This window comes from Podarcis raffonei, chromosome 11 (genome assembly GCF_027172205.1).
Source record: "Podarcis raffonei isolate rPodRaf1 chromosome 11, rPodRaf1.pri, whole genome shotgun sequence".
Taxonomy (NCBI): Eukaryota; Metazoa; Chordata; class Lepidosauria; order Squamata; family Lacertidae; genus Podarcis; species Podarcis raffonei.
Window position 1 is genome coordinate 23,475,802 of NC_070612.1, and position 15,384 is coordinate 23,491,185.

The window sequence follows — 15,384 nt, forward strand, 5'->3', positions numbered from 1 at the left end:
ATGCCTAAGGGAAGAATTCCTTACCTTTTCTAAGTCTTCAATCTCAGAACCGAAATTTTTGCCCTCATCCATCATTTCCTCCTCTTCAAGAGTTCTTTCATCATCATAGTCATGTACCAACATTTCAGCTGTAGGGTCAAAGTCATGATCCTCAGAAGATAAAGAGCCAACTATAAAAGACAATTTAAATCACTTTAGGAACACACAAAATGATATCAACACTAAAAAACAATGGTAAAAAATCATTTAAGTTCCAAAGTTAATGCTCCAAACAAAGAAGCATCAACATCCATTTTTATTATGCACAAGTTGTACACACACTTGTATGGACTGCAATTAAATCAAAAAGAGAATGAGCCTCATGCCTCTTATTCTAGAATAGCTCTACCAGGCAAGTGAAGAGACTGCTCTGGAAGAAAAGTCCTAGTGACACTTAATTACAGCCTTTGTTCCAAGTACTGTATGTTAATTATTTGCATGAATATTAACTATGCATGTATGAGCTCAAATGTAAGCACAGTTCTTTATTTGTAGGAAATGCAAAAAAAAAAAATTGGATCCCAGATTTCAGATATGTAGTGTCAGTATACAAACACCTACTGAACAGGAAAAAATGTCGCTGATTAGAAGCTGACTCACTTGAAAATATGGTTAAAAACAGTTTGGAGGAAAGGGAAACACCATCTAAACAAGTCAACATTAAGCGTTGACAAGTCATTTTTAACTAGCAAGAGAAGTTATACTATTAAAAAGCTGTGTAAAACAGCCCCAGATATGCAACATGCTTGTTATAAACACACCAAGACAGTATATATTGTGTTGCAAATTAATGGTAACATATCTGAGTGGTGAATGCCCACTTCCTTGGACTGCATAAGCTTGGATATCAGAAGATCTCCTTGATTTAAAGAAACCCAATATCTTTGGACCAACTTTGAACTGCACATTTCCAAGTAACTGTGAAGTATCTGAATCAGGACAATTTAAATGCATACAGATACTTCAATTAAATCTAATTTACCTGAAGTTGATGAAATGGAGAAATGCTAATGTAAATAAAAATTTCACACAGATCTTCCAATTTCATTTTTTAAAATAAAGTTTCCTCTCTTTGATGCTAAAATATACTGAAAAATATACTTATTTATAAGTATAAAATGTACTTATTTAATCTAAAGTAACAAAAACCTGTTAAAGGGTTACCCAACCATGCAGAGCAGCTATGGAGAGCACAGGGAGGCTGAAAGGGGGATAAAGGAGCCCCTTTGCATGAGTCTGTTTGTCGAGTACTCTTGTAGCTTCTTTTATTTTGTATATAGAGTTAAAGTAGATGTTCCCAAAAAGGCTGTATATTTAATAACAGAATCCTATACTCAGTTAATTCAGTATCTGAAGAAGTGTGCATGCACACGAAAGCTCATACCAAGAACTAACTTAGTTGGTCTTTAAGGTGCTACTGGAAGAAAAAAAAAATTGTTTCAGTTAATTCAGTTAAGCTTTCTTACATAAACTAAGTAATCTTTCTCAATTACTCTATTAATAGGTTTAGGTAATTTGGCAACTTTTGAAAATATGTAGGATACAGGATTTTGCATTTGATTTCATTAGATGACAAATTAAGATTAACATTCACTACACTTCAATTTCATTGACAAATAGTTCCACATCTGCTTCTGTTCATTGAAGTTATGTAAGTTCTACAAACACAGCAACAATAATGACTACAAAAGCAATTAAAGCAATAAGACCAAGCCTACATCCTACATAAAAAGGATCCTACCTACATTCACAGCCTAATTCTAGCCATGGCTAGAACAAAGTTTCATTAAGTTCAATGAGATTTATATGCAACTTTCCCGTGGGCACAATCTTACTTAGGAATAACTTGCATTTCTTATTTTTAAAAATGAATTCTGTCTGATGTACTTTGGTTTGGCTGTACTTTGCTGTTCTTACTGTTGTGAGCCACCAAGAGCCAGGGTAACTTTTAAAAAAATAAAAGAATAATTAACTTCCATTTAAATCAACATTATTCAATTCTGAAGATCTCAGATTTCAAGGCTGCAACTTTAAGTTCATTTCTCAATATGAAAGTTCTTCTCAATTCAGGGGGACACACTTCTGCACAAGCATACATTTAGCAAAGCAGAAAGCAGTTTGAGGATTGCTGAAGGAGTGACTCCCGAAAGCAGCAAACAACTAGCATTAGGGATTTTACTGACTTTACATTTTAAGGCAAGTTGCCCCGCATGTACCATAGATTTTATTTAGAAAGTTAAATGCCTGGCTTTTACAACACCCACAACAGCTTTGCAACCTGTCACTGCAGATTGTACAAGAGAGAACAGCTCTACAGGGCTCGGCCCTTCTAGAACCAAACAAGTGACTTTTAACATGAAAAAACCAAGAAACAAAATAGGAAAGATGGAGGAGGTGGGGTGGGGTGGGGTGGGGGAATCACTGTAAACAGAGAAAATACACAAAGCATCTTTTGACAGATGCGCCTGTAACCTGGCCCTTAACCGTACCCAAAAGCTTCCCACTGCCGGAATCACAGAAGAAGGAACTGAACGGGACAAACCTGGGCTCGAACTCCCAAAGGAAGCCTGGAAACAAGCAACGGGAGAAAGAACTGGTTAGAGATGAGCTGTACCAAAAAAACAAGGTGGAAAGGAAAAGGGAGGCGAAAAGGGGTGGGTGGGTTTGTTGTTAATGGAACACATTTCAAGTTTCTCGCACACACTTCTCTCCGCCGCCCCCCCCCCAACTTCGCCTTCCCTTTTTGTCTCTCAGCATCCCTCCCTCCCTCTTTCCCCACACGCCACGACCAGGGCGCAACTCCGGAGCCTCCATCCCTCGCCCGGCCGCCCATCCCTTTCGCCGTAGCTTCTCCCCCCACACCCGCCCAGCCCTTCGAGCGTCGCCTCTCGGAGCCCCTTTCGCTTTCCCCATCCCCACCGACCCACTGACGCGACCCGGAGGGCCCCGCGACACCCGCGTCCCCACCTCGGCCGGGCCCGCCCGGGCGCTGACAGGGGCTGTCCGAAAAGCAGCGGCGAAGGCAGCCGGACCGCCCGTCGGAAAAACACTCACACCCCACAAAACTCGCTCAGCCCCACCAGACCCCCTCCATCCCTCGGCCTTGGCCCTCCTCGGGAGCCCCGCGGAGCAAGGGCTTGGCCCGAGCGCCCTCCACCTCCGCGCCCAGCCGCGGGACTGTGGGTGGAGACCGGCCGGGCAGCTCCGCAGACAGCCATCGGGAGACGGACGGCAGCTAGCCGCGGCCTACTCGCGCAGGCTGCGCTCCGCCGGGACAGGCGGCTCCAGCAGCCGCCCGGCGGCCCCCGAAGCCCCCGAGGCAGGCCGGCGACCCCCGTAAGGGAGTCACGGGGCCGCCCAGGGTGCCGGAGGGGGAGCCCCGCCAGCGGAGCCCCGCCAGGAGCCCGCCGGACCCCAGCGCCCCTACCCGCTTTCCCCGCTCACCTCCGCCATATTGGGAGCGCTCGGGCTGAGCAGCAGCGATGCGCCAAGTGCCCGGATGGGGCCGCTAAGCCAATGGCAGCCCGGCCGGGACTGAGGCTGGAGCCGGCCGGAGAGGGAGGGAGGCGAGGCTGCCTGCTTAGCCGGGCGGGCTGGTTGAGATGGGGAAGGTGGCGGCGGCGGAAGCGCAGGTTGTGGAAGCCTGCGCGGTCCTTCCCATCCTGTCAAAACTCTTCCCCCAATTTTCCCTCAGTGTCCTGATAGGAGCGTCCAATATGTTCGGGGGTACGAAAGGGGGATATTTCCTCTCCCCCCACCCCAGTTCCCTTCAAGCAGCTGACAGCAACCCCCGAGTCTATTGCTGAAGTTTGACAGGGAGTTTCTTCCTCCGTCTCTCGCATCCTGGCTAAGGGGGCGAATGGCGGAGAAACGACTTTAAGTGACAGCGGGACAACGCGGCAGGAGCGGGTTGTGACGAGAGAAGAGTCCTCTTTAGAGAGAGGCCCAGCGCAGCATAGATTAGGGAGAAGAGAGGGGATTGCCCTATATAAAGGGGGGTGGGATGTTATTCCAGCTCCAACCCCTCCCCCAAAAAAGTCCAATACTTTCTATATCTTCTGGACGAGAGCATATGGCATACAGCAACCTGTAGAATGCCCTTCCTGAAGCCAGCCGCAATTTTTCTGAAAAACGGTGATGTGGTCCACTTCCAAAGAGCATTGCATAAGAAAGCAGGTAGTAAGAGCTCTCCCAAATCAGGTCACACAAGGAGGAGTCTAAAATGGCAATCCTATACACATTTAAAGTAGGACTTATTTTGGAGTAGGCACACATAGGATTGCACTATAAGAGTGCAATCTTATACACAGCTTTGTTTTTAGTCATCGAAAATGCATTATTTAGTTGGTTCTGAACAATGACAATTGTGTTAATTCCCTCTAAAACACAGATAGACACACACACACACACACACACACACACACACACACACGGTGCTGATGTGCCACACCAACTTTTTAGAATGCCTTGTGTCCAAAAATAAATGGGGGCGATCTGAAAGGTACTATATTTTGGATTTCTAAAAAAAAATTTTAACAGTCTCTCTCCACAAAGGGTCCTCCTGAGTAAACATCCTGGGATAAGGGTGTGGGGCTTCATATGGATCTACAGTATTACTGGTTAAATAAAGGAAAACAGAGGATAGGAGTAAGCATGCCGTTCTCATCGTGGAAGGAAGCAAACAGTGGATCTGGTACTGGTGATACTTAGTTTATTCATAAATTATTTGGAATCACAGATTAGCCGTGAGTTAGCCAGGTTTGAGACTACACCCAATTATTCATCTGGGTGAAAATTCAAGCAGACTGAAAAGAACTTCAGCGTGATCTATGCAAACAAGGTGAATGGGCAACAAGACGGCAAATAATGTTCTGTACAAATACATGTTGTGCCACACCACCCCAATCTCTGAGCAGTGCTAGTTTCCAGGGGTTCCAAGTGCTTACCCAGGGTTACTGTTTCCTTTGGAATGAGGGACAGCAGAGACTGGCGTCTTTGTGATATATGGTTAGCTACACATATATACAACCTGAACCGACAATGGAGGGGTTCACAGCATGAGCACCCCAAGGGCATAGCTGTCAACCTTCCCTTTTTTTGCAGGAAATTCCCTTACTCCAGCACCGTTTCCCACTGCTTCCCACTGCTATTCCAGACAGGTGAGGCTGCTGATCCCTTATTTTCAACTCTGGAAGTTGACAGCTATGCCCAAGGGTCTTGCTTCTCTCATAACTGCAATATTGGATTCAAACAGAAATCAAGTATCACTCTGTCTCTGGCTTCCCAGGTAGCTGCTTCCAGCTGCTACCTTCTAGATCACATAACTCATACTCCCCATTCTGGCCTTTGTCTTTCTAACCACCAGCAAGTTGAGGGAGTGGGGTCCACCTATTTGTTTTCTGGCGCCGAGCCACTTCCTTTGTTACCTTAATGGCCCATAACCTCACAAGGAAGCTAGCCCTGGCTATTGCAGGAATTTTACTCCTTGCTTAGATTCCAACACTTGCTGAAACCTGGAATTTTAAGAGTCTCTGCAAATAGCCCCTCTCCAACTCCTAACAATATTAAGTGATGTGCACTTAAACAAGCCCCCCCCCCCCATCTACATACTGTATAAATGGGGATCTGAAGTGCTAGTAAATAATGGAAAGAGATCTTTGGGTAATGCTTGATAGCTCTATGAAAGTATCAGGTATGTGAAACAGCAGTTAAAATAGACAAATGCATGTTAGGGATTGTAAGGAAAGAATAGGGAAAAGGGTCAGTACCACAATGTCATTTTATAAACTCTAGGCCTGGGTATGGCTGCATTTAGAATTCAAAATAATCCATAAATTGAAAAGGTGCAGAAAAGAGCAACTAAAATGATGAGGTTGTAACACTTCCCGGTGAGTAAAAGGTAAATGCTTATGGAGTTTTTTAATTTATGGGGGAAAGCTAGTAAGCAAAGGGGACTGAGAGAAGTTTATAAAATTTTGCATGGTGAGGAGCAAGTAAGCAGAGAGAAATTCCTTTCCTTCTAATTTTCTAGTACTTGGGGGTCATCCAATGAGATTGATTGGCATTGATAGACAAAAATAAAGATAAAAAAATTCAAGGGCAGCATCACATGTACATTACCAGAGCATGGGTCAATGTAGCCAGACTACCCCTACCCAGGAAAAGCCAACCCAAGCTGGTGAAAGGTGCCAATGGTGTGGCTGATAGGAAAGACTCATGCTTTAACAACCAGGCTGAAAGTGTTGAAGAGAGAGCCACACACAAGAAACTTAATGGTGCTGCTGCTTCTCTTAAAGCCTGGTGGACCAAAAGAATGTCCATGTATTGAGGTCATGTTTGGAGACTGCCCTATGAATGTCACTGCTCTCAGAAGTCTGGCAAGTGGTGAACAGGAGAGAGAGCCTTCTCTGTGGTCATTGTGCTCCCCAGAATTCCCTGGAGAAGGAATTCTATGGAATTCCCTCTCAAGGAATACTCACTACTTGTGCTGAGCTAAAGGTGAACTGTTTCAGAAGCTTTGCTAACAACCATCTTGGTAGTCAAGATAACCCCACAATTAACTGTTAGTTTTTGCAGCAATGAGCTCACAGATGTTTATATTCACTTTCTTTGATGTAAGCTAATTGGCTTGCTTTGGTGTTATCCTTATCTGAGGTTGGGGTACTGGGCTCTGAGCCCAGAAATGGGAACTATCTGTAAGATTTGGGTATTTGCCACCTATGCCCTCACCTAGGCAGGGGAAATGACATACGCTGTTTTCTGTATAAAGAATATTTGCATGTTTGCAAACCATCTCCGTGGTGCAGTGTCTGTTGTGCGTCTGCAAAGGCTGCTTTGCTGCAAGTCTGCACCTTCTTAATAAAGCACTAGAATTGGCCATGCTGATGTTTTTGGCATCCCTGCACCCAGCCACTCCTACGAGGACTCCCTTGGGCCTGCGGTTCAGAACACTTCTGGCACTGCTATTTATCTTATTTTATTTTTGGCATCAGGCAAAAATGCTTTTAAAGCTTACATTGCTTTCCAGTTGCTGTGGTTTTAATAAGCTTTGTGGGGGGGCAGTTAATATCTGAATGCAGCCCTGTATAGGGAAGTTTTTAATGTTTGATGTTTTATTGTGTTTTTAATATTCTGTTGGGAGCTGCCCAGAGTGGCTGGGGCAACCCAGTCAGATGAGCAGCATATACCGGTAAATAATAAAATTATTCTTATTAAACTATATTTGTAATTTGCATTCCTTATTCTGTTTTTTTTTTTTATGTAGACTGTTGTGGAAGTGTGGCTGAAACATGCTGCATAAACTTTGTAAATCAAGAAAATAAGATTTGGTACAACTTGTCATAGGAAATCTCCTGCATCAGGTTGGCCACTAGTTGGAAATGGAATGCTGGACCTTGGTCTGAGCCAGCAAGGCAATCCTTATGTCAACATTCCAGCTTGGATCTTGTGCTTAGCTGTACTGTTGCCCCCAGTTGCTGTGCAGACATGCAGCACACCAGGACGGATAGATGACCCACTGGTTATACCAAATTAGTGCATGTAATGTACAAGTAACCAAACCAGTTTGATATTATAGATGGCAATGATAAATGGACTGGTTTAAACCTTCCCTCTGATACGTCATGAATGTACTAGGTAACTTTAAATAGGTCACTGCTTCAGCCGTGTCCCCCCATTTGAATGATTTATATATTTATATAAATATAGTTAAGCCACTTTGCTAGAAAAGATTGATAGGAAAGAGCAAATGCATCCTTGCAAAGGATTTAAGACCCTCCAAGTGTCTTGATTTCCCAGGGACAAGCCCGGAGTTATAGGAGCCGTCTTGCTTTACCTTTGGATGTTTCTATTTTCAGCAGAGAAATGTTGGAGAGGATGAAATAAGATGTCCTTCTTTTCAGCAGAGAAATGGAGGGGATACAACAGGACACCCCTATTTTCACAAGGGAAATGTTGGAGGGGAGGGGATTTGCACAAAAAATGCATATGCTCATTGTTATATATAGATACACATTTTGAAGTTTTTATTGCATCTTAACTAGAGATACAGTACATGTGGCCAGACGGTAACCTATATTTCTCCTCAATCTGCTCTCAAGGTGCCATCACTTGCTGGACACTTCAAAGTCCCTGCTCTCTCTTCTTATAGTTCTTCATCTTTAAACTGGACTTGCACTAGATAGCCCCTGGAGATCGTCAAACAGACGATTGTTCTCTGTAAAGTAGGAAACATGGCTGTCATGGCAAGAGCCAATGGATTCATGGGTAACAAGTGTCTATGTCACAGGCATGCAAAACCAGACTGAGTGCTTGGATGCTTTCCTGAGAAGTTGAACCAGGCATAGGCAAACTCAGCCCTCCAGATGTTTTTGGACTACAACTCCCATCATCCCTAGCTAACAGGACCAGTGGTCAGGGATGGTGGGAGTTGTTGCCCCAAAACATCTGGATGGCCAAGTTTGCCTATGCTGTTACACCTATTCAGGAATAATGAAACAGGAGAACCTCTTTCAAGCAAAGAAAGAGAAACCAAATGTTGAAGTGGCTGGGAGGCACTGACAAAAGGTAAGAAAAGAAATGGAGGGGGGGAATCAGTTTTATGAACCCCATGGGTGCATTAAGCATGTTTACCAATCTTCATCTGAGTATAAGGAGCTCGTCCTACACTTGAGTAGGACCCTGGCAGAGACACATACCCAACTGGCATGTTCTCTCCCTCCTGATCGATCGTTCGGGAGCTTCAAAAGCTTTCTTCAGCCCTAATATCACAGTGACCGATGCCAACAGACATCGGCACACTTAGGGATCCGCAGAGTCTTCGCAGCTTGTGTAACAGACCTCAGCAACTCAGCATTTTGGCTAATCTACTTTATTTACATACATACATAGAGCACTGCAACATGGCTCCCTCTCTCTCTAGCGCCAGACAGCAAAGAGAAAAAGCAGAGGGCAATAGTCCCATTTCATGGAACACAGTAACACAAATATCCTGTCTCTGTCACTTCCCACTCTGTGGAGTCAAAACATACACCGTCATGTGAAAGAAAACAATCCCATAACTGCAATCATGGAGCAGGAATTCTAACACTGAGACCCCAGGGAATTGTGGGAGCTAGAGTGCAGGGCTATTGCTTTCTGTCCATCCACAGGCCCCAAACCTGGGCCCTCCAGGTGTAGCAGTTGTCTAACTACTTCACATTCCATTTGTGTAGAGAGTCTAAACACTTGGGGTTTATGTGGGTGGAACTGTTTTGAAATTCAAGGATGGGAGTTAACTTTCTGTTTGCTGAGTAAGAAGCAGGTGGCGAGTGCTTGTGGATCTGCAGAAATGTCATATATTCATTCTAAAGAGCAACACACTTTTAAAGGTAAAATATGAATCAGTAAAAAAAAAAAGCAGAGAAACACTGAGCTGGTGCTACCACTACAGCGTTTTTTAGCAAACTACTACTTCTTGGTTTAGTGGTGTTACAAGGCCGGCTCAGATGAACTGCGGCTGAAAAGGAGGAGGCTGTGACCACACCAGACCTTTAAACCGTATCCCCACCCTGTGAAGAATTGCAGGTGCTGGCTGGGGCTGATGAGAGTGGTGGTCCAAAAGATCTAGAGGGCTCCAGTTTGGTGAAGGGTAGTGTGGTTGCTAAGCAAAACTTGCATGCATGTTGACTCCAAAATCAACTGCTCTGTGGAACCACCCATTGTCACCTGTCTTGAAAAATAGGGTAAAACTGGCTGAGCTCTTAAAATATTGGCACTTTAAAGATAAATCCCCAGGCTTCTGCTGGTTAAAAATTGTGCATTTTGAAGCCATCAATTATGAAGAGGCAAATCTCTTGTTTCCCTAGGTGATGGATTTTAACCAGGTGTAAATCAATGTGACAGCTGCTTGGGAGAAAGTGTGACCAAAAATGAACCTGAGCTAAGTGACTCATTATAGGTACAGCATGAGAGCTGGAGGGGAGGGGAACGTCAAACAGATCTGCGCAGGGGAACATGTGTGAATCATGCATCGCTCAGGAAGAATAGCAATACTCCATCCATCTTCAAATGTGGAGGTGCAAATTGAAAGTTGGAGATGCTGTCAGCCGGCCAAGGAACTGAATGTGTGAAACTTGTGTGGACCTTGAACCAATAAAGAGCAACACTCCATTATGTAACAATCCCTTTTACTACAAATCACAAACTTGTAGGTATATGCACAATTCATCATGCGAAAGGCTGGGCTGGATGAATCCCAAGCTGGAATTAAGATCGCCGGAAGAAATATCAACATCCTCAGATATGCAGATGACACAACCTTGATGGCAGAAAGTGAGGAGGAATTAAAGAACCTTTTAATGAGGGTGAAAGAGGAGAGCCCAAAATATGGTCTGAAGCTCAACATCAAAAAAACGAAGATCACGACCACTGAGCCCATCACCTCCTGGCAAATAGAAGGGGAAGAAATGGAGGCAGTGAGAGATTTTACTTTCTTGGGCTCCATGATCACTGCAGATGGTGACAGCAGCCACGAAATTAAAAGACGTCTGCTCCTTGGGAGAAAGTCGATGGCAAACCTAGACAGCATCATAAAAAGCAGAGACATCACCTTGCCAACAAAGGTCCGTATAGTTAAAGCCATGGTTTTCCCGGTAGTGATGTATGGAAGTGAGAGCTGGACCATAAAGAAGGGTGAAGAATTGATGCTCTTGAATTATGGTGCTGGAGGAGACTCTTGAGAGTCCCATGGACTGCAAGAAGATCAAATGCATTCATTCTTAAGGAAATTATCCCTGAGTGCTCACTGGAAGGACAGATGGTGAAGCTGAGGCTCCAATACTTTGGCCACCTCATGAGAAGAGAAGACTCCCTGGAAAAGACCCTGATGTTGGGAAAGATAGAGGGCACAAGGAGAAGGGGACGGCAGAGGACGAGATGGTTGGACATTGTTCTTGAAGCTACAAACATGAGTCTGACCAAACTGCGGGAGGCAGTGGAAGACAGGAGTGCCTGGCGTGCTCTGGTCCATGGGGTCACGAAGAGTCGGACACAACTAAACGACTAAACAACAACAGGTACAAAAATCACAGGCTTGGCTGGAACACAAATACATCACCCAAATCAACCTACCAGCCCTATAACAATACCAAACTGAGGGTTCTTCCAGGTGAATCTGATTGTGGAACATCCATTCTGATTTATTTTCCCGGGAGACTGGATGACATTGGCTATTTACTGAACATTCATCTTGAATCAGTTTGCAGAGAGGTCCGATGACATTGCGTTAAAGCAAGTATTATCCTGCATTTCCAGCACATTTTCTCAGAAAATCAGATCTTTGGGGGAAGTAGGTTTGTTGTGCAAGATTTCCAATCAACTATAATCACCAGCCTGAATTTGCCAATATGTGATTGAATCACACCCCAAAATAGTGACAGTCTGGAAGCATCCAAACTCCATGGAGATGCAGTTTGGGAAAATAACCAAACACAAATAACCAAACACCAAATTATGGTGTCCCACTTGTGCAACCAATGTCTGCTTGTGCAAACCTGCATGTCCAAAAATCTGCTCTGAAGTGGATTGGGGTAAAAGCTGCAGATGGAAGTCGAAGAAGGGGAAATCCCACCATGTCCAGTGTTCTGATGTTCGAATTCCCCCATAAATCTTAACTCTTCTTGATTAATTTTCAAGCATTAAAGGTAAGTGTGAATAATTAAATATTATGAACAATGAACTATGAGTTATCAGTTAAATTAAACTGAAGTGGCAAAGCATATTGTTGCAGTTCATAGATTGGCAGTTGATAGACTGTGTATGTACTTAAATATGGCTTTAGCTAACCATATAATTCTCAATTTCAGTTTCCAGTTCCAAGTACTGTAGACAGTCATCTTTCAGATAGCAGCTGGCTTTCTTCCAAACACTGGATCAGCGATACATTAACATTTTTACCCTAGATAATACAAAAGATATATATCCCTTCCCCCAGCAAACTGGGATGTCAGGAATAAGAGTTCTGCTTTGCCATCAGCCTGATCTTGTATTTTGTATATGTTTCATCACCACCCATTGATAAATATGATATGCACCCCTATATGTAGCCAGAAATAGGGGTGTTCAGAAAAAGCTTTACCACTTGATTCTGCTGGCTGTATAAACTAGCCCTTAATTGTACAGAGTGAAACTCTCATTTGCATTCATTCATGTTAGACCATGGAGAATCCATTCAGCTTGTAAGAAAAACAAAATAAAGGCCTATTGATGTGAGCCATATAAAGTCTTGAACTGGAGAACCTACCAAATTAGTGGTGATTGATAGATGCTTTTGTATGTCTAAAACTGAGGTGAGCCCCTGCGCTAGTTGGCTTTCTCCCAGGGAATTCAAATTTCCGCCTGCAAACAGTGACACAATCCTTTATTGAATTATTGGATTTACAGTCAGTCACACTTCTAAGTAGACATGCATATGATTGCACTGTTAATAACTTTAAAAATCAGTGATATAGGCTGGACTATATCTTATTTGCATGAGTCCTCCAAACACTTCTGTACATGCATCATATCTTCAGTAATGTTCTCTTTTTATTGCATTATTTATTGCTATTTTTGATGCTCTGTTTTTTAGGGTGACACAGGAGGGTGTTATAAGAAAGAAGGTTTTGGGGTGCTCTTGGTTCATAATCATGCTCAGGCATCTTATAGACCACATGAGCATGAAAAGGGGGGAAATTGAAATATAGTTATGTATTATGCTTAAGTTTCTTTTGGGTTTCCAGTATACGAACCTCTTTTTAAAAAATTCCAACAACAGAGGAGGGTGTTATAAAAAAGAAAACTTTGGAAGCCTTGGGGCTTATACAAATCTCTCATACGGCTTTTGGAGTTTGGCCACACATGTAATTGCTTGCAGGAACAAAATGATATTACATGCCTTTGGGCTTCACGGGATGAATATTAAGTTGTGATCCATGATTATAAAAATGACTGGAAGAGCCACAACCTCATCCATGCTTTTGATTTCATTTGGCATGACTGAATGGGCCATATTTGGCCACATCTTGACTCATACTGTTGACATGCTGCTTTCCTGGCTGACAAAGAATGTTGTTGACTTTATAGTATTTGACAGTGATTGAGTTCTTCTGAGACAGGTCTGTTGGTTCTGTTTTTAGGAAACCGGGTGGAAAATAAGATGTCAAGAACGCATCTGTGTTGTTTGCACGGTGCTCATGATGAAGGAATTATTGTTTGCCAAGAATGCAAAGAGTGATAGAAAGGTCACACATCCCTTGACAAAGCCAATGGAAATTGGAAATAAAGAAAATAAAGAGCAATTATTCTACGTGTGTGTAGTGCTTTTTGTGATGGTATTCATTGGTATGGAGTACTTTCACCTCCTTTTTTTGCTGTCCAGGCTAATCACTTTGTGCTGGCACCCACAACACTTTTATAAAGATGGGAATACTGGCACCTTTTTTAAAAACAAAAAGAAAGTGTTCTCTCTCTCTCTCTCTCTCTGTGTGTGTTTATCTAGCCACCACCTTGTCGAATTAAAGACTAATTCTGAGTGAAATCTGACTGATGTCCTAGGACTTTCTCCCCACTATTGTACATGTAAGTAACCTGGATAGTACACTGAGTGTTGTGCACCACTGTTGCTATAGTCACATTCCGTGCAAGGCTGTCTTTCTGCTTCAAACTGCTTACTCTGTGCTTTGTAGGAAAACTAGATAATGGGACTTTAACAACAACAATAACAACAACAACAATGTAGACAGACAATTTTAGATTCGGGATAGAACTGTTTTATGGAGGGGCCCTGTGTTACTGTGATAAACCAGCCATGCTGCATTTGAGCTCCTACTGCTCATGATGCTAAGTGGGGAGCTGGACTTTTGCCTCCAGAGGTCCTGCCTGGGTCCTTTCCCTAATGCAGTGGTTCACAACTGGTGGTCCTTGGACCCAAGGGGATATGCATAACCCACCGAGGGTGTCCATGGCACCATTCACATAACCACAACTACCATGGAGGTAATATAATGTTCAAAAGTAGAGGGGTCCATTGCTTGGCTTTTGAAAAACAGGGGGTCTACAGTACTTGGCTAATTGGGAACCACTGCCCTAATGTCTTTAGGCAAAGGGAAACTCAGTGAAGCAAACCAATAGTGAAGCAAATGTACTCTTCACCTGCTCAGCAGTACCTACATCTTTCTTTTTGCAAACAATTTTGAGGTTTTTTCTTTTTAGTGTGCATGGGAAACACTGAGATTGAATTGAAAGTGCTCATGCATGGATAAATGTGCACAAAAGCACATATGAAAAAAGTGAATCCATGTGACCCATGTGCACTTTGGTGCACCTTTGGGTGCGTAACCCTGAATTGCTGTCTTTGTAGGATTGGATTTGCTGTTCTGCGGTTTGTTTTTGTTTTTAAAACGATGGCCAATCTGTTTCAGTGTTCTGTAATAAAGCTGCCTTATTACTATTTAATCAATGGCAGGGTATGGTGTTTTAAAAACAAACAAATGTTTTCAGCATAGCATGACGCAGAATAATGAGTCACTACGTTCCTTCTGTCAGAGCCAGACAATGAAAGCTGTGGGAAGGGAGGCGGGCGAAGCACGCCATCAGTCTATTTTTTTTTTTAAATACAAATAATATTTCAAGGCGGCTTACAAAAACAAATCCACCGAAATGCAACATGCAGTCTAATAAACTAGGAGGCAGCAGATTAAACAGATTAAAAAAAAAAACCGAAACAAAAACACCAGTTATGGCAAAAATAAATAAATCTCCAAATAAAACGGCGGGGGGCGGGGACGGGCGCGTTTTATCTCATGCAATATACAGCTGCTGTCGCGGAGTGCGGGAAACGACAGCCACTTTAGCCGCCGCTGGCTTCCTCTCGCTCGCCGCGCTGCAGAAGCCGGCAGCCGGGGATTCCCTCCTCCCTCCAACTTGAAAAAGCAGCGCGCTCGCTGAGGGGATTCCCCCTTTCGCCGCTCTCCGAACGTTCGGGATTGTTCCGAGTGACGTCACGTGAGGGGGCGCTGCTCGCGGGCTGGTGCGCCTTCAGCCGAAGCAGCGCCGCGCAAGCGAAGGTGTTGGGAGGAGGAGAAAGGTGGCGTTTCGGAGCGCGAGGCGTGAAGCGGGAGTTCCACGAAACCTCTCCTTTCGGGGGGCCCTTAAAACCTCCGCGCGCGTTCTGTCGTATGTGTCTTGTCGTTGGAGTTCTCCGCTTCGCACAAGCCAGAATCCTCTCCCTCTCCCTCCCTCCCTCGCACATGTACACAGTGTCGTAGAACGTCGGGCGCTCGCGCGCTCCCTCCCGCCCCCAACACCAGCCCAGCCTCGTCTAGCTGC

General features: G+C 44.0%; 1 protein-coding gene across 3 annotated transcripts in view; it reads right to left on the bottom strand.

The window, feature by feature from the left end:
• The window catches only part of MIER3 (MIER family member 3), a 19,539-nt gene extending 15,965 nt beyond the window's left edge, over nucleotides 1-3,574 (bottom strand). The window contains exons 1-3 of one of the 3 annotated variants that reach the window (XM_053408571.1): nucleotides 3,484-3,574; nucleotides 2,529-2,606; nucleotides 25-170 (exon numbers count right to left, since the gene is read on the bottom strand). In XM_053408571.1, coding sequence (XP_053264546.1) covers nucleotides 25-123 — 99 coding nt within the window. In that variant the 5' untranslated portion in view covers nucleotides 124-170; nucleotides 2,529-2,606; nucleotides 3,484-3,574. Of the gene's footprint in view, nucleotides 1-24; nucleotides 171-2,528; nucleotides 2,607-3,006; nucleotides 3,085-3,483 lie in introns of those variants that run through there. The other 2 variants (XM_053408570.1, XM_053408572.1) reach the window with 2 other exon arrangements.
• Between the last annotated feature and the right edge of the window lie 11,810 nt (nucleotides 3,575-15,384).